Source organism: Sceloporus occidentalis, unplaced genomic scaffold (genome assembly GCF_023333645.1).
Source record: "Sceloporus occidentalis isolate IW3139 unplaced genomic scaffold, rSceOcc1.0.p SCAF_13, whole genome shotgun sequence".
Taxonomy (NCBI): domain Eukaryota; kingdom Metazoa; phylum Chordata; class Lepidosauria; order Squamata; family Phrynosomatidae; genus Sceloporus; species Sceloporus occidentalis.
Genome location: NW_028316993.1, coordinates 4,010,033 through 4,028,704, shown reverse-complemented (window position 1 = coordinate 4,028,704; position 18,672 = coordinate 4,010,033). Strand labels below are relative to the sequence as shown.

The 18,672-nt window shown below is 44.6% G+C and overlaps 2 protein-coding genes across 2 annotated transcripts; both read left to right on the top strand.

The window, feature by feature from the left end:
* The first annotated feature begins 1,268 nt into the window (after positions 1 to 1,268).
* LOC149304619 (sphingolipid delta(4)-desaturase/C4-monooxygenase DES2-like) lies at positions 1,269 to 8,787 on the top strand. Its single transcript, XM_089478777.1, has 3 exons — positions 1,269 to 1,734; positions 7,186 to 7,928; positions 8,092 to 8,787. The coding sequence occupies exons 1-3, from the start codon at positions 1,653 to 1,655 to the stop codon at positions 8,233 to 8,235; spliced, it is 969 nt and encodes a 322-aa protein (XP_089334903.1). The 5' UTR covers positions 1,269 to 1,652; the 3' UTR covers positions 8,236 to 8,787.
* Positions 8,788 to 10,990: 2,203 nt separating this feature from the next.
* LOC149304618 (tubulin-folding cofactor B-like) lies at positions 10,991 to 18,631 on the top strand. The gene is made up of 6 exons (XM_089478333.1): positions 10,991 to 11,189; positions 14,282 to 14,425; positions 14,603 to 14,699; positions 15,782 to 15,973; positions 16,718 to 16,790; positions 17,900 to 18,631. Exons 1-6 carry the CDS (start codon positions 11,076 to 11,078, stop codon positions 18,015 to 18,017), a joined length of 738 nt encoding a protein of 245 aa, XP_089334459.1. The 5' UTR covers positions 10,991 to 11,075; the 3' UTR covers positions 18,018 to 18,631.
* Positions 18,632 to 18,672: the final 41 nt, after the last annotated feature.

Below are 18,672 nucleotides of genomic sequence, written 5' to 3'. Positions count from 1 at the left end.
GCACTACTCCATGCTGGCTCCCACTTTTGCAACAGACCCTCAGCCATTTCCGGAGCTGACCCAAGAACCAACCATACCAGCTAAGCCGCTTTAGCCGGACGTGTCAGTTGGAAATGAAGGTTTATAGATCCCTGGCCTCTCCAGATCCTTAGGGAAAACACACCTTTTATCTTTGGTCTCGGTTCCAGGCTGTGGATCTCTCACAGATCTGGGATCTGGGAATGGAAGTTGGCTGTGGCACCAGGGCAAAGTGTCCTGGTCCTCAGAGGAGGAGCATCCCTTATAACAAGGGACAGCCAGAAATCCTATTAGGATGTCTTTAAAAATAAATAGGTGACTGCTTGTTGCTGTATTGTAATGATCGATTACAAGTTGAACATGAGTCAACATTGTGACACAGCAGCTAAGAAGGCCAATGTGATTTTAGGCTGCATCAATAGAAGTATAGTGTCTAGATCAAGAGAAGTAATAGTGCCACTGTATTCTACTTTGGTAAGACCTCACCTGGAATATTGTCTCCAGTTCTGGGCACCACAATTCAAAAAGGACATTGAGAAACTGGAGCGTGTCCAAAGGAGGATGAGTAAAATGGTGAAGGGTGTGGAAACCATGAAGCCCTTTGAGGAAAGACTCAGGGAGCTGGGGAAGTTTAGCCTGGCGAAGAGAAGGTTAAGAGGGAATATGATAGCCCTGTTTAAATATTTGAGGGGATGTCATATTGAGGAGGGAGCAAGCTTCTTTTCTGCTGCTCCAGAGAACAGGACCCAGAACAATGGATACAAGCTCCAGGGAAAGAGATTGTACCTCAACATGAGGAGGAACTTCCTGACAGTCAGGGCTGTTCGCCAGTGGAACACACTCTTTCCTCGGAGTGTAGTGGGGTCTCCTTCTTTGGAGGTCTTTAAACAGAGGCTGGATAGCCATCTGTTGGGAATGCTTTGATTGGGAGTTCCTCCATGGCAGAGTGGAGTTGGACTGGATGGCCTTTGTGGTCTCTTCCAACCCTATGATTCTATGGCACGTTACAGAGCTTTTGGGCGCTCTGTCGGCGCTGCCAGTTGCTGCGTCCGGGAAGCAGCTTCTTTTTGCGCCCCGGAAGTGGCACCACAAGTGGCCAATGGCGCACTCACAACATCACTTTCGTTGCGGGCCGTGCGGATGCTATCCATCCGTGACGTCAAGATGGTGGTGCCCGTGTAGAACGGGTACCACCATTTTGTACGTCCTGCATGGCAGGGGGTTGGGCTAGATGGCCCTTGCGGTCTCGGTCTCTTCCAACTCTATGATTCTACTTGACACCCGTGCAGAATGGGCCCATGATTCTATGATTATAATTGTGCTCATAATATCTGACATGAATCCTTGCCTGTCCCCTTGGGCAAGAGTGCTGAGTTCCCAACAAAGATAGCTGCTGGCTGTTCCTTTCATGCGCTATTGAAAACTGGGCCCTGGTGCGAGGAAGTCAAACTGGTTGAGCAGGTGCTTGTGCGCAGCAGCTGGGAGGACATTTGGTCTCTCCGTGAGGGTGTCGCTCGGAGATATAGTCAAGTGGCGGAGGACAAGAGGAGTGAGCATCAGCAAAGGGACACTCCAGGAGAAAGAAGGCGAGAGAAGGAGGAGGACCTCTGGTTTGGCTGGGAGACTGTCCTCCCATGGGGAACGCGGGAAGCCGAGATGATTTCGAGTGGGTCTACTCCGATCAACCGCACACAGACCGAAGGAGGGAGATCCTGGGTGAGTCCTCAGCCTGCTGAGTCTTTGGGTGTTAGTTGCAGAATCTAGAATCACAGGACTTTATCACACAGGATAAAAGGAGATTATCCTGTGAAAAGCGCACCATCGCTATTCAAATGCGGTTAACATTTTCACACACAGCGTGATAAAAGAGCCTCTGTCCTGGGAATAACCAGGGAACAACCAGCACCAAATCATTCACTGGGTTTCCAAGTGAATGATTTCTTGCTGTTTTATTGCCTGGTTGATCCCGAGATAATAGGGCTTTAATTGCTTTTCATCACAACGTCGTGTGAAAACCTTTATAAGCAATTGGGGAGGGGAGTGCTATTGGCTTGAAATGATGGAGGAGAAATGGGTCAGAACCGGAGCTGGGAGGAAGAGGAGGAGGAATGTAAGCAGAGAAGGGAACCCAGAAATCTAGAACCTGCAGAAACAGCTATTTTTAAATGAAAGGTAGGGCAAGCATCACTGCAAACTTATGTTAAAGGTTGCGTCCTCTTGTTACAGTGTCACAATACTATGATACAATAGGCTAATTAAATTTAACCATTCTGAAAACCTGAACGTACTGTGATTTTAACAACATGGGTAATAGCCCAGATTGGTAAGGATGCATGCATTAAATGTAATGTATGATTTGTATTGTTGTTTTGTACCTTTATGTAGGATAAAAAATAGCAAGAGAGAGTGAGAGAGAGAGATTTAAAGTGCAATTGTGTTTGCAGTATTTTATTTTAATTGATCCTATAGAATACAAGGCAGGAGGAGTTTGAAATAATAATAATAATAATAATAATAATAATAATAATAATAATAATTATAATAATTATAATTATTATTATTATTATTTATACTTGCCGCCTCTCCCGATAAAATCAAACAATACATTTACACAATACCATACTACATAAAATAATCAGTAAAAACACGCCAAAATACAGTAAAATCATTAACATAGCCAAGTCGTTGTCTGTGTCTCTACTATTGAATCAGGTGTAGAAAATTCTGTGAGATCCACTATAAAAGATCAGGTGCATAGTCTCGCCGGAAGAGATCCGTCTTAAGTGCCTTCGGCTTCTAAGGTGGTGATGAGACGGATCTCTTCCGGTAAGTCATTCCAAAGCGTGGGGGCATAGAAAGACATAGGTCCGACCGAACGATGGTGTTGTCTGAGTTGTAAGTAATTTGGGCATGTTTAGGACCTTCAGACGCACCTGGATTGTGCAATAGCTTTGCTATGCCTCCAAGCTTTATCCAGCTTAACATAACTGCTGACATACCCCAATGTCTATGATGGCTTAGACATGCAGACACCATCATATGACTTCCAACGTTTTACAGATGACAAGTGGCCCTCTGTGATTAATGAAATGCTGGAAGAGGCTGCGGCAGTTTGCTTTGACCCAAACCGACTGGGAAGGGCAGGATTCTGCCTTTTCTTCACATTTCCCCACTGCTGGACCCTTTGAGAACAAATTACTTTTTGTACTTCGGACTCAGTTTGCAGCAACTGAAGCAAGCTGAAGACAAAGACAGAAAGTGGGAGGAAGAGTGAGAAACTGGGACTTTGTAAAAGTAGACATTTTAAGATGGGATGGCAGAGGGTTAATGGGGACTGCATCCCCAAATTGGAACATTTGGAAGGTATGTGTAGAAACCTCCTTGATAGGGTTGTCGTAAGTCAGAAATGACTAGAAGGCACACAACAGCAACAAGCCCCATCATCCTTCCTAAGGTCCTTTGGGGAGCTGGACCATGATGTGACCTTTAAACCGGTTTTAAAAATGTAGTATGCATACACTGCGCTTGGCCCCAGGATTGTTTTGTATCTCCATTGCATTCCCAGAGGCTGTCTTGGTGCGCTCAAGTTTAATGTGACTCCAGTGTCTGAGCAATGACTGAAGGCAGTGTGTGCCACAAGTCACTGCATTAAGTCCTTGATTTATTATTCCCTGCTTAAGAACATGGCTATTTTTTGATTGATAACTCCATGGCTTCCCAGCATGAGCCACTTTTGAAATCTGACCTGGCTGCCCAAACAGGATTGTTTCCTCCAAGGAAGGAAATGCCATCACCTTCCAAGTCAAACAGCTCTTAGTTTCAGGAAGTTCCTCCTGATGTTTTAGGTGGAATCTCTTTTCTTGTAGTTTGAATCCATTACTCCATACTTTATTCGCTGGAGCAGCAGAATGCAAGCTTGCTCCATTCTTAATGTGACATCCCTTCAGATATTTAAACAGGGCTATCATATGGACCCATGGATGAGAACATTTCTAACATGTTGAAAATGGAGTTTACCCGCAGTGGGGGGTTCCAAGACCAGGCATGCCTTGGCAAGTCAGTAAATCTGGGCGTGCCGGGCATTAGTCCAACACAAGCACAGATACTGTACCACTCAAAGACTGTGTTACATTTTTAACCCCTGACCGTAGCAACCAGGTTCACAACATGCATGGTCTGCTACCACCGCACCCAGCCCTGCCATTGTCCTTCCTGAATATATGCAAACAAACAGCAACCTCAGATGAACAAAGCGGTATCTTTTGTGTGTGAGCGAGTGAAAGAAAGCACATACCGTATGACTTTAAACATCGAAGAGGCGCATTGGGTTTAATCGGGTGGGGCATTTCACCGATGAATGGGGAGATGTTTCATTCCACAAAGCAAACTAAAGGCTGCATCCACACTGCAGAAACAATCTGGTTTGACATCGCTTTAAGGGTCATGGCTTAGTGCTGTGGAATTGGTAGTGTGTTGTGGCTCCAGAGTGGCTCCATCAGTCCCCCAAGTTTCTAGTATGGCAATAATTTAAAGCTTCATTTGATTATGTAGAAATAGAGAAACGAGGAAAAGGGGGCAGACAAAATGATCAAGTGAATGCAAGCCCAGCAAACAGAATTAAGTGGGAATGCTTTTCAGTATCTCTTACTCTCTGAGATGATAGAAATTTGTGGACTCAAGGAAAATGCAATGAGAAACCTTAGTGCCAGACAACATCTTCATTGCCCCTTGCAGCTATGCTCCAATGTCCAGGTTTGTCTGTCAGCAGGGACATTAAGGCACTCCAGCTCTTACACTGCGTAATGATGAGAATTATTTATAATGCTGAAGCAGTAGCAAGGAGTCCAGGTTCACTGTCACAGCAAGCGAGTTACCTTCGGCCTAAGCATCTGTAGAACACAAGTAGAACATAGCTGCTCCATCGGACGCACTGAGGGTCGCCTCGGGAGCTGGGTGTGGAGGAAAGGAAACGTAAAAGCTGCAAACACTGATTCTTATCTGAACTGTGAGTGTTTAACTAACCGTAGCTGGTAAGGTACTAATGTACTTTGTCATTAGTTGGTAAGTAGTTGGTAAAGTACTAATGACATACTAATGACAGCAGATTAACACATTATTCATGAAGGTTGATTTGTACCTGAGTTGGATAAAAATAAGACAGTACATTACTGCTTATCACTTTAGCACTGTTTGTTGTTGTTGTGTGCATTGTACATTATTTATTTGCTGGTATTCCCCACCTCAATCCATGAGGAGATGCAGGTAAGAAATTATTATTATTATTATTATTATTATTATTATTATTTCTTACCTGCATTTCATGTGCAATGCCCACAATAATAATAATAATAATTAATAGTATTATTATTATAATGAGAAAAACAATAAAAGGTGCTAAAGTGATAAGCAGTAATTACTATCTTATCTTTATCCATTCCAGGTACAGTACAAAGGTTTTTAATCTGCTTACCTCTATGAGTATGTCATTAGTACCTCCCAACTATTGTTAGTTAAACACCCACAGTTTTACTAACGGGATAAAATATCCAGATAAAAATAGAAATGATGCCTATCATTATCATTAATTGTTGTTATTTCTTACTTGCATTTCCTCGTGGATCGAGGCGAAGAACAACAACAAATAAACCATGCACAGCATCAGTTAAAACACATTAATTAAAATGAGCAACTATTGAACAGTTTGTACCTCTTGCAATGGACTAACACAGTTATGGCCCTCATCATTTATGACACAGAATCATGGTGGCATATCATGATAAATGGAGGTAGAATTCGGATACATAGCCGTGTTAGTCTGGAAAATCATTACGGAAAGGGCTCTTGTAGAAAGAAAGAAACTGGTATTATGAGCTTTTGTAGACTCTGAGGAAGTAGGCTCAAGTCTACCAAAGGCTCACGCTACCAGTTTGTTGTTGTTTTCTCCAAACCTCTTGAAAATTGCTGGCAGATTGAATAAAATCACTTGCTGTGGCTACGTCCAACCAAGAGCATTGGCTTCCTCCCATTTACACCAGCCTCAGTTTACATTGCAAGCCCAAGCACACAAATCAAGACTGCATTTTATTACTCTTTGTCTCCCAGAGTGAATCCACATTGCAAAAATAAATCAGTTTGACACCACTTTCACTGCCATGGCTCTGTTCTGCAGAATCCTGGGACCTATAGCTGGGTGAGGCACCAGAGCTCTGTGACAGACCAGGACCTTTGCAACATCTCATAATGGCCCCAAGGCAGGGATGTTGTCCAACGGCTTTACGCTTCTGCCCTGGGCCATGCGGTGACAGCGCATGGGGGAAAAATGCGCAGAATGTACACCTGTTTCCTGATTGCTTCATTTTTATTCATCAGATCAGAAGTCTCCAGCCTTTGGGCGCCAGTTCCTATTTATCCCCTCATTGATCCCTTCCATCTTTATGACATTTTCGTGCAAACTTTCCAACTATTCTGATTTGGCCGGGACAATCAATCCTCTGTCATCCCACTCTTTCAATTGCTTTTTGAAGTGCCCTGGTTTGTCAAAGAATGCCAAAAATCAAGGCATTTGAGATGAGCAACAAATTAACTTGTTGCATAAATCATAAAGACATGGAGGTTATAGAAAAAGAATGGTCCCCGATACGTAAGAACAGGTATTGAAAGGTGCAGGTGATTGATTAATGTATGTTTAATGTAATAACAGAAATATAGAATACTAATGACAGTAGGTGTGAGCATAGATAAAACTGTATTTAAAATGATGAATTTTAAATGTGGATTACTGGTATACACTCATGAATGTACATCTTATTTGTCCTTTTAAATTGATGTGTGTTTGAACAGATATCTTTTAGCTGATGTTGTCTGTTTGTTTCCTGCTTCAATCCATGGGAAGAGGCAGGTCAGAAATATATTATTACTATATGAAATCCATGTGGGTTGCTAGAAGTCAACAGGCAATTTGAAGGTACATTATTTAGTCTTTATATTTTAAGCATGCTCAATTTTATATTTCAGCCTGCTCAGTTTTAAGCATCAGCCCTTAGCTTGCTCAATGGCGTGAAACATCTACCCATTTGGTGGTGAAATGCCCCGTCCGATTCCCCATCCGCCTCCCACCCCAATGGCTGTCCTTCTTACCTGTTTTTCTGGTCTCTCCCTCCAATCTAGCCAAGTATCCTGAGATAAAGAAGCTGATGGGCCCCGATCCTCACCTGAAGTGGGTGGTGACCCTCATGGTGCTGACTCAGGTGCTGGCCTCTTACCTGGTGAAAGACCTGCCTTGGAAATGGATCTTCTTCTGGGCCTATGCTTTTGGGGGCTGCATCAACCATTCGATGACTTTGGCCATCCACGACATTTCCCACAACGTGGCTTTCGGCAACCGAACGGCCAAATGGAACCGCTTCTTCGGCATGTTCGCCAACCTGCCCATCGGAGTCCCTTACGCCACCTCCTTCAAAAAGTACCACGTCGACCATCACCGCTACCTGGCTGGGGATGGGTTAGACGTCGATGTCCCCACTGCGTTCGAAGGCCGTTTCTTCAACTCCCCGCTGCGCAAGTTGGTTTGGCTCATCCTACAGCCCATCCTCTATGTAGTACGGCCGTTGTGTGTCAACCCCAAGCCTTTCTCCCAAATGGAAGTCCTCAACATTGCTGTCCAGGTGGCCTATGATCTTCTCATCTACAACCTTTGGGGAATCAAGCCAGTGGTCTACATGGTTGCTGGCTCCGTCTTGGCCATGGGTCTTCATCCAATCTCAGGGCACTTTATTGCCGAACATTACATGTACGCCCAAGGCTATGACACTATCTCCTACTATGGGCCCTTGAACTGGATCACCTTTAATGTGGGCTACCACATGGAGCATCACGACTTCCCTAGTATTCCTGGGAGCAAATTACCACAGGTAAGATGCGGCTCCAAACTTTCCATCCCTTGCATAGTTTTGCAAAATATGTGTTGCAAGCAGCCATACTTGGGTCCAGTCAGAGGGTGAACCTAAGCATTGTAGACCCTACTTTCCCTTGTTGGGCCTGAAATGTTTGTGTCTGGCTTCTCTGTCCTTCCAGGTGAAGAAAATCGCCTCTGAATATTATGACAACCTTCCATACCACAACTCTTGGGTCCGCGTCCTTTGGGACTTTGTTTTCAAAGAGGCGTTGGGTCCATTTGCCCGCGTGAAGAGAAAATACAAGGTGGAGAAAGTCTTATGAAGCAGGAACACAATGGAAACGCTACCATTTGTGGTCCAGTGATGAGGAAAGAGGCTGAGAAGACAACTAAAGAGGCTGAGAAAACCAAATCTCATTAAATTGTAAAATATATGTATATATCTAAAGAAAGGACAGGTCTGTGGGACTTGGAGACCCAGAAGGATGACTGATGCTAATGTGTATTCTTAGTTTCTCTTAGATGTTTTGCTCAGCCACGAAGCCAAGACTGTCTTGCAGAACGGTGACTGCTGTGGCTCTGGTTTTAGTAGCTGACCCAAAGAACTAACTGATGTGGCTCACAAAATGGTGGCACAGGCTTACAAATTCTTGTTGACGATATCTAAATGCTATCATGATATTTTTTGAAAGAAGAGGCTTGCTTGTGTTTGTTCTCTAGGTACAGAAGATGTGGCTCAACCTCCTCCTGGTGTGCGTGCGCATGTGCATGTGTGGGAAAGCAGGAAGGGCTAACATTTCCCCTGGCATCAGCTGCAGCCAGAATTACTATTTTGTCTTTGGCCCTTTTGCATTACACAAGTATAGCATTGTGGTTTGGAGAATCTCTATATGTACTACTAGTCTTAAAAGAAAAGCACTGACCATTTCGTCAGGACTCTGTTGACTGGTTAATTGAGGGAGAGAGCTGTCAAAATGTGTTTAATGACTACATCTGCAAACAAATGGATGGGTGAAAATGTATATCAGCCCTCTTTGCAAGGACTGCGCTGGATAAATAATTGGAGAACGTGATCGGTGCCTAAATTTTAGCACTCTTTCTCCCTCTGGCGGCTGTTTCTTTGCTATGCACATTCTCCAGCATCTCTGCTTACGCTACTGCAACTCCCATTATCCCACACTATTACCTATGTTGGTTAGGGCTGCTAGGAGGTAGAGAGATAATAAGAATAAGAATAATATGATAAGACAATACAAGATAATTGTAAATAATAATAATAATAATAATAATAATAATAATAATAATCCATGTCAGTGGAATAATAGAAGTGTTCTCTGATGTGCAGCAAGGACAGTCTGCTGAGTAGATATCAACCTCTCTTCCAAGCTCATTGTTGTTTCAGGACAAAGTTTGGTCAGCAAGTTAGTCACTAAAAATATACAAGTCTCGACTCAAGTTGAGTCAATTTGGTCCATCATTTGTTGTCGGGTCAAGACACATCATTGATGCGACCTGAGTTCAAGTCAATCAACTCAAAGGAGTTTATCACACAGGATGGATCCCCTGCAGAAACTTGATTTAAAGTAGGGGGAAAACCCTACAAAAGCAGGTTGTTTTTCACACGACATTCGTTCGTGGTTAACCTGAACAGAAAATAGAAATAACCCTCATTTTCAGATGACATTTGCGTCAATGAGAAATAACGCGGCATTATTCCGAACGCAAAGTCGATAAAACCTGTTCTTCTTTTTGCTTTCGGGAAAGTAAAAAAGAGTGTGTTTTGTCAACTTTGCATTTGGGTGAATGCTGTCTTATTTCTCATTGACCCCAATGCGTCTGAAAAACAACCTGCAAAAGCACATTTTAAAATCCCATTTTTGCACGGGATTTAATCAATTTGCCTCTGTGTGATAAAGTCCAAAGTTTATATCGTTGCCAATCAATGGGTGCCTATGGAATTACTGACAGATCAGTGACTTGGAGGGGCAACAGGGACCTCTCTTTTGCCCAAAAGGTTAGTGTGATATTGTGAAGTTTGGTAAATTGTTGGATAGTTGTAATGATTCCAGGCCCTGATCCACTTGGGTCCAAAACGCACTGCAGAAATAATCCAGTTTGAGACCGCTTTAACTGCCCTGGCTCAGTGCTAGGGAGTGCTGGGAATTGTAGTCTGTTGTGGCACCAGAGGTCTCTTGACAGAGAAGGCTCAATGTCTCACAGAACTACCGTTCCCAGAATTCCCTAGCATTGAGCCAGGGCAGTTAAAGCGGTCTCAAACAGGATTATTTCTGCAGTGCGTTTTGGACCTTGGTTTGCAGAGGGTCTCTCAAAATGAAACAGGAGTCACAGGTGCAACAAAACAAAAGTCACCAAGAGTAATAATAATAATAATTATTATTATTTAATCATTAATCATATCATTCTTCTGTCAAAAATGACCCAATTGTTCCTCACACAAAGGCTGTATCTGCACTGTAGAAACAATGCAGTTGCAAAGTGCTTTGACAGCCAGGGCTCCTTCCCACAGAATCCTGGGATTTAAAAACCACAACTCCCAGGAGTCCATAGGATGGAGCTGTAGGACTTAAAAGTGGTGACAGGCTGCACTATTTAGATCACTGATCCCCAAGCTGGGCCCTTTAATAAGAGATTTTGGACTTCATCTCCCAGAAGCCTCAGCCATGTTGGCCAGTGCTCTGGGATCATGGGAGTTGAAGTCCAAAAGCCCTTAAAAGAGCGCAGTTTGTACCACAGCCGCCTCTGCCAGTAAACTTGCCCACACGTTCTCTGGCTTCACCCTTCCCACCTCTTTCTACATCCCGCCCTCCCATTGGCTAAGACTGCTTTTTCCCAGCCTTCTATTGGTCAGTATCTCAGGCCGGCTTCAAAATGATTGGTGGAGGGGGCTAAAAAAGACGACGACATCTAGCGACTGAGGTAAATTAAGCGGCTGTGTGGTGTTGTTTTTTTTGTCGAGGGTCTGACTCTGATTGGTCGGGGGGCGGGTCTAGGGAGGGCTGCGGGCGAGGCGATTGGCGGAGAGGCGCAGGAGCCGGCGCGTGATTGGCTGGGCGTCGGGAGCGGCCCGTGAGGGGTTTGGGAGGCGAGGCGTCGAGGCCCCAGAAGCGGCTGCTGACCGAGGCGGTGTCTTGCGGGGTCCGGGATGAGCCTGACGGGGACGACGCCGGCCGTGGTCTCGGTCTCCATCAGCAGCAGCCTCAACACCTTCCGGGCCCTGAAGCGCTACGCCCGAGGCCTCACCATCGCCGAGTTCAAGGTACGGAAGGGAGGCCCTCCTCGGCCCCGGTCTGGGTCCCGCGATCGGGGGGTATGGCATTAAGGCAAAGGGCCTGCATTTGAACACGAAGAAGAGGAGGAGGGAAGTCATCTTACTATTAAGCCAATGGATGACCTTGGGGGAGTCACACTCTCTCAGCCTGAGAGGATGGCAGTAGCCAGGGCTCCCTCTGAAGAAGCTTAAACCCAGGATAGGGTTTTGTATCTGGCCGTAAGTCAGACACAACACACACACACATATATGCGTATATAAGTATATGTCTGTCTGTGTGTGTGTTGTGTCTGACTTATGACAACCCATATATATATATATATATGTATATACACACACAAACACACAACACACACACATATATATATATCACACATATACACACACATATGTACATATACATTATATATATACACACACACATATAAACCCATGTACATATATTTAGATATACACACATACGCATATATAATACACACACACAAACACAGTATATACACACATCTATGTATGTTGTCATCATCCTTCCCTCTCCATGGATTTGTGACCCACAGATTCAAGCATCCACACCTTGTAGATAGTTGTATAAATATAAACCCCACAAAGAAACGCCTTGCTTTTGCCATTTTGCGCAAGGCACAGGGCTTTCTTCTTCCGCTGCATATGCTATATAATGGGGCTTGAGCCTCCGCAGAGTCTGCCATCCACGGAGGGCCCTGGAACCAAACCTCAGCGGAGACCAAGGGCCCAGCATCTATCCAGAGAGAGAGAGCCATGCGTTTGCCTGGAAGGCCAGCATGCAAAGGAGGGGTCTTTGTAGCTCCTTTGAGACGAAGTCAAAGAGAGAAGTTGGCAGCCTGCGCTTTCCTAGACTTCGCTCTGCTTGAATCTGAGGAAGTAGGAAGGCTCAGGTTCGCAAATGTTCATGCTACTAATGTCTGGTACTAAAAGATCCCTTTGCATATATATATATATATATAGAGAGAGAGAGAGAGAGAGAGTTATCATGTGCCTTCAAGCCAGTCATAATTCTGATATTAAAACACCAGCCTTGCCAGTGATGCGCTTGGCATGGCCAGAGACTGCGGCATCTCTGAGAACCAGGGCCCTGGCTGCTCCTGCTTTCCCTGCCGCCAACTTGGTAGAAAAGAAGTGCAATTCCTTGTGGGGAAAGTTCTCCTATTTGGGTTTGGCAAGACAGCCAGCGCTTGTCCTGCCCAGTGTGATTTTGAACTGCGTGGCATGCTCTTGACCGTGCACATTTTTACTTGGATGCAGTGCGCATGCAGTTTCCTCCAGACGGCACTCGCTGGGTGGCTCCCTGCCTCCCTTCTCCTGCAAAGCTGCTGTTTGGAGCGATCCAGCCATCTCTCTCCTGCTTGCTTTCCAAACCAGGGCTGCATCCACACTGGAGAAATAGCCAGGTTTGGCACCACTTTTCGGCATCCTGGCTCCGCTCTGGGCCCCACAACAAACTCCATCTCCCAGAATTCCATAGCCTTGAGCCAGGGCAGTTAAAGCAGTGCCAAACTGGGTTATTTCTCCAGTGTGGATGCAGCCTTGGTTCTTTGTCTTTCCACCCGCAGCCCAGGATGGGTAAGGTGAGCATGGCACATCTTGGCTTTCTAAAAGCTGTTTTTGATACATGCCTCTGGTGCTTGTCAGAGCATTGTGAAGAGTGGGGAGGTACCCATTTTGAGCCGCTCACCCATCAGCAAACGCTCTGTCAACAGCAAATCCTTTTGTGTGCCACACATATCCAAACTGGGATTAACTGCGGCTTGGCAGCTGGCGGTCAGTGCCCAGTTGGAAGTGCCAGCCAACCAGCGCTTGCATTCTGCGCCCCCTCTCCTCCTCTCTGCCACAGATGCAGCATGTGGCTGCGTGCCAAAGGCAGGCTTTTGTTTCCTACCAGCATTCCCAACTAGCATGATGGGGATGGGGGTTTGCTGACAACACTCGCCTGGGTCATGTACTTTTCCACCTTTGTTGTTGCTACCATCGCCTCCCTTTAACATCATGCGCTCTGAATTTTACAGACCGCCTCACAGGAGTGACCAGCTGGTTGCTGTGGTGACTCAGAGCTCCAGTCAACAAATAGGGATTTTGAGCCCCAGAAAGCCATTATGTCAAGCAAGTTAAAGGATGGGTGGTCCAATGCCATTTTCTTCAGTGCAGCAGCGGCAGCCGTGATGATGCTAGGAGCATGGTGTAGTGGTTTGAGCGTTGGATTAGGACACAGGAATCAGGGTTCAGATTCCCGCTTGACAGTCAAAACCTTCTAGGTGACCTTAGGAAGTCATGCTCTCTCAGCCTCAGAGATGCAAAGGCAACTCCTCTGAACATATCTTGCCAAGAAAACACCACAATAGGGTCGCCTTAGGATTGCTATACACTGGAAATGACTTCATGGTACACAGCAACAACAAGTCATGGTGCAGTGGCTTGAGTTTTTGTTTAGGTCCCCAAGAGGCAAGGGTTTAAATTCCCTGCTTTTTCTGTGGAAACCCATTGGATGACTTAGATGCTGCATTCTCTCAGCCTCAGAGAAAGGTGATGACAGACCCTTTCTGAACAAATCTTGTCAGGAATACCCCATTATAGGGTTGCCATAAGTGGGAAATGACTTGAAGGTACGGAATTATTATTATTATCCCACCTTTTTTTCTCAGTCTAGGACTCAAGTCAGCTTGCAAAGGTTAGAAAGGAGAAATAGGTATCATGCAAATACTGTATTAAAATATATAATTAAACTAACAATAGAAGTAAAAGTAGTTGAAAGCTGGCCATTAAAAAAAGAGCACCACTTACACATGTTCATTTGCCACAGACCCTACTGAGATGTAGGTTGGTGACCATAGAGGGCTGGGAAGCATTGCTGACCCTGGCTTGTATTTGCCATCACACAGCCTTTGTCGTGAATGGCAGCTACCTCTCTCAACACAGGATTCAGGTGTCAGTGCTGTAGAGTGGTGTTCAAGAACTGCCATGCTTAATCTTGGCAAAGGCAGTGGCATTGCCACTTGTCCATGGGACTTGTTCCTTTCCCCCTTCTAATGGGCTCTTTTTGTCCCAAACAGTGTAAGTTGGAACTGGTTGTGGGCAGCCCGGCATCATGCATGGACCTCGAGCTCTACACTGCGGACGACAAGTTTGTGATGAAACTGGACAGCGACGAGGCCTTGCTGGGATCTTACCCCATTGATGACGGCTGCAGAATCCATGTGAGTGCTGCGCTGTATTGGTCCAAGAAAGGGGAAATTCCAATAAAATAATTTCCACATAAAGCTATGAATGCCTTTGACTATAATCTTTAAACCCAGCACACTAAACCAGACAATGTTATTGACCACTGACACGACAATATGCTAACTACTGCTCTCCTGTATTTGGATCTGTAGGTTATTGACAGAAGCGGTGCAACTATTGGGGAATATGAAGATTTATCACGGGTGGAGAAATTTGAGATACCTGATGCTGAATATGACAAGAGAACAGGTGGGACAGATGGGAACATCACCATGAAAGTATAATCGCAAGAGAAATGTTATCTTATCCCAGAAATGGTGTATTGAGGATGCATTCCTCTTATTCCCAGGAGAGTAGTCTGAATAGTCTGAGACATTGTTTGGCTGTCCCAGAGAGATGGCTTCACATGCTTCTTAGCTATGGCTGAAGGAACGTCTGTGACAACTTTAAAGCTCCAGTGGCAGAGAGGATAAAAAGGAGAGCTACTGGGTGAGGTTATGAATCCTCAGCATCCAAATCTCTCCTCTTTCCCCAACAGACTCCTGGAACAGGGAAATCTTCAGGAACTACCACACCGGCGTAGTAGTCTATTTCCCTCTCAGTAGGAGGGAATGACTTTAAAATTAAAAATGGCAACGCAAGGCCAAAGCAAAAGCTGTGGTCTGCCCCAGGCCCCTTGCTGGGACTATGCCCTGTAAATGTTGTTACAGTTGACTCTGTGTAGTAAGTCGTACAGTATGTGTATCTTAAACGTGATATAAAGGGTCACTTTCTTAATTCTTATTGCTAGTTTCTTTACATGAGCAAACCAATTTATAGGTTTGTGCTACAGTAGATTTCAAAACATAAAAGTGGTATCTTTGAGTGATGTATGAGGTAAAGGTTCCCAAACCTTGTTGTTGTTTGTTGGTTGGTTCATTTGTTTGTTAGAATGGATGTTATTATTCCAACCAATAATAGAATAATGCAGGGGTTTGTTAGAGAGCAAGGGTTGCATTTTCACTATGCTTTTGGTCCTTCCTAGAGAATTTTAGGTCCAGGAGAGGTCTTTTTTTAAACAACAGGAAGTGAACAGAAATCATTTCATGTTCACTTCCTGTTAAGGCCTCTTCTGGGCCTAGATTGGCCCGGGGCACCCCAAAAGGTGGTGGAAATGTCACACACACTTTGTCCACCCATCATAAATAATGTTGTGAGCGTTGTAGCTGTGTGGTGCATTAAGTGTTTGGTTAGCTTTGTGAAATACTTTGCAAAGGATGGGTTTGTAAGACAGTATCTGTAGATATGTACCTCATGCGAAAGCTCAGACCACCCTTATTTCTGGCCCACAGACACAGCTCGCTCCTTCATGAAACGCAGCAAGTTGGGGCATTATAATAAGGAAGAAATGCTGAAGAAGGAAGCAGAGCAGGAGCAGAAGTTGGCAGAGGAGAAGGTGCTGGCGGAGGCCATTTCTGTGGGGGCAAGGTGCGAAGTGCGGGCGTTGGGGCAGCCCAACAAACGGGGGACTGTGATGTACGCTGGTGAGTATACCAGGAATTCCTGCTTAGGAATCTTAGGCTCTTCAGGAATTACTTTAAGGAAAAGACAACACTAGAACTGGTGGGAAGAACACTTGGAACTCTGTCTCATTGTTATCATTTTTCAAAGAGAGTGGCCTTAAAGCATAGTTTTAGTGAAATAACAATAACTAATTTTACAGTAATTCACTGAGCTTAAAGTTTGTCAACATGATCTAAATGAAAAGTATATCTGCTAGTTTATTTTGTGCTGAGACACAAAATCTAAATGCTGTTTCTCAGAATTTAGTTCCCCAGTTGACACCTCCAAGTCATCAAAGACCCTGCTTAGGTCTTGCAAACTCAAGGCTACAGCTGCTTTGAATGAGTTTATCCACCTAGAAACACTCAACAAGAATCCCCCCTTGACATCTTTGTTCTTTCCCCAGATTTCTAGCACTGCAGCTGAGGATTTAGAAATAGTTTAGGCATCAGGGCTGTAGCTTCCTTGATAGAATCTATCCACCTGTAATGTGGTCTTCCTCTTGTCCTACCATCTTCTGCCTTGCCAAGCATTGTCTTTTCTAGTGAGTTTTGTCTTGTGATATGTCCAAAGTATGAGTGTTAGTTTAGTCCCTTTTGCTTCTAGGTCGAATTCAGGCTTGATTTTGCTCCTGAACCAATTCATTTGTCTTTTTGGCAATCCAAGGTCTCTGCACAACTCTTCCAGCAGCACCCTCACAATAGCCTTCTGTTTATTCCCCATAGGTTTAACTGAGTTCAAGCCTGGCTACTGGATTGGCATAAAGTACGATGAGCCTTTGGGGAAGCATGATGGCAGGTAAATCCTTCCCTTCAAATAGCCGTCCCTTCTATCTCCTCCCTACTACTCAGTTGGAGCCAATTCTGCATTATTGATCATGCTTATAGATTCATTCCATACCAGCTCATAAAGATAAAAAAGATAAATACTTCTAGTGTGGCTTGGTATAAGTTGTCTCACTGTTGTGAAAATGCCTTTCAAAAAGTACCTTTGGTGCTCCAGCCTCATCAGCCAGAGATACAATTGGGCTAAACGTTTGGAAACCAGAGTTCTTCACTCTTCCTTAACCACAACCAAAATATCTTTATGCAGAATAATTAGAATAGCAGAATAATTTATGCAAGACAAATGATCATGGAAAATCTGCAAATATTACACAATAATCACTGCACATTCTGGACACATCACTGAGCACTGCACAACCTCACTGATCACACTGCATGGTATGCATACTGATAACTGTAATATTGCACACTGAGCACTGCACACGCTGATGACTAAATGTACTGCGCACTGATCACTGCATTCACTGGTTGCTGCACATTCTGGACACTGCACTGAGCACTGCTCATATTGGACACACTGCACATAATAATGCATATACTGCACAGTGATCACTGCATGAAGTATTCAGTGTACACATCACACACTACACATCTGCCACCTCATTGATTGCCTGGGTTGATCTGGCTAGCTAGGCAGATGTCCACTTCCTCCCTTGCGCTCCATTGTGTGTCCCTCGCAAAGCTGCACACTTGGTGGAAGAGGGCCATCCCAAATAAAAGACGTTTACTGTTCTTTGATGTTGTTAAAATAACTAAAAGTGACTTTCAACACAAAAGATGCCAATATTACCAAGAATTTATTTTTCCTAGTGGTGTGGGGAAGAAATCAGTTTTCTTCTTTCAAGTAGCGTCAACAAGTACAGAAGCTTTGCATTTCTCACCTCACCTTAACCCATGTACATGTACAGCCCTACATGTAACTTAGTTTTATGGCACTGCTTATTTTTAAAAGCTCCCTTGCCTCTTCTGAAGGGAGGGCCTTTGAATACTTGGGCATCTCTAGAAACTGTTTTCTGAATTCCCAGAAAGTTTCACTTGCATTTTGTCCTGGTTTCTTTTCAGCGTCAGTGGAAAGCGGTACTTCGAATGCCAGCCAAAATACGGCGCCTTTGTCAAGCCCCAGTACGTCACGGTGGGGGATTTCCCGGAAGAGGATTACGGACTGGATGACGAAATGTGACAGGGGTAGGAAGAGGCAGGGATGGCTGAAGGAAATGGAGGAGGTCTCTGTTGTGGAACTGTCATGGTTGCCGCTGTTGCTGCAGTGCCCAGCTGCGCTCTGACCCCACGCGGGAGGCTGCGGGGCAAACCAGAGGGAGACAGCGTGAAAGCCACTTGTGTGTTCTTCAACTTGTGTTGGTTGTTTTTCTTTTCCCTGGTTGTCTCTTTGTTCAGTGAAGATGCCACAATGTCCCTTTGAGTTTTCAGACATGTACACCCCTCTTGCAGTAACTTAGAGAATGTGGGAGCTGACTTTGCTTTGTAGTCAATGCCCTTCTTTTAGGGTTGGGGAGGCTAATGGGTTTTTTTACCCACCTCTCAGTACAGTCTTTGGGTTTGGAAGCAGAATGTGTCAGAGGAAGGCTCTTGAAACAGAATTGTATGAAGTCTTTCCTGCTCCTAAAAATGTAACAAAACAAATCTGAACAGACATTTCCAAGACCATGTTTTTTCCCCACTGTGAAATGTTGTGTGTGTGTGTGTGTGTTTGTGTGTTTTGCTGGCAGAAGATGCTAATGTGATAATTACAAATTAAATTTTTTGAGAGGGGGAAATACATTCCAGAAAAGAGTGCCTATGTGTGAGAGTTCATTTTGTCTGTTTTCTTTGCTGGT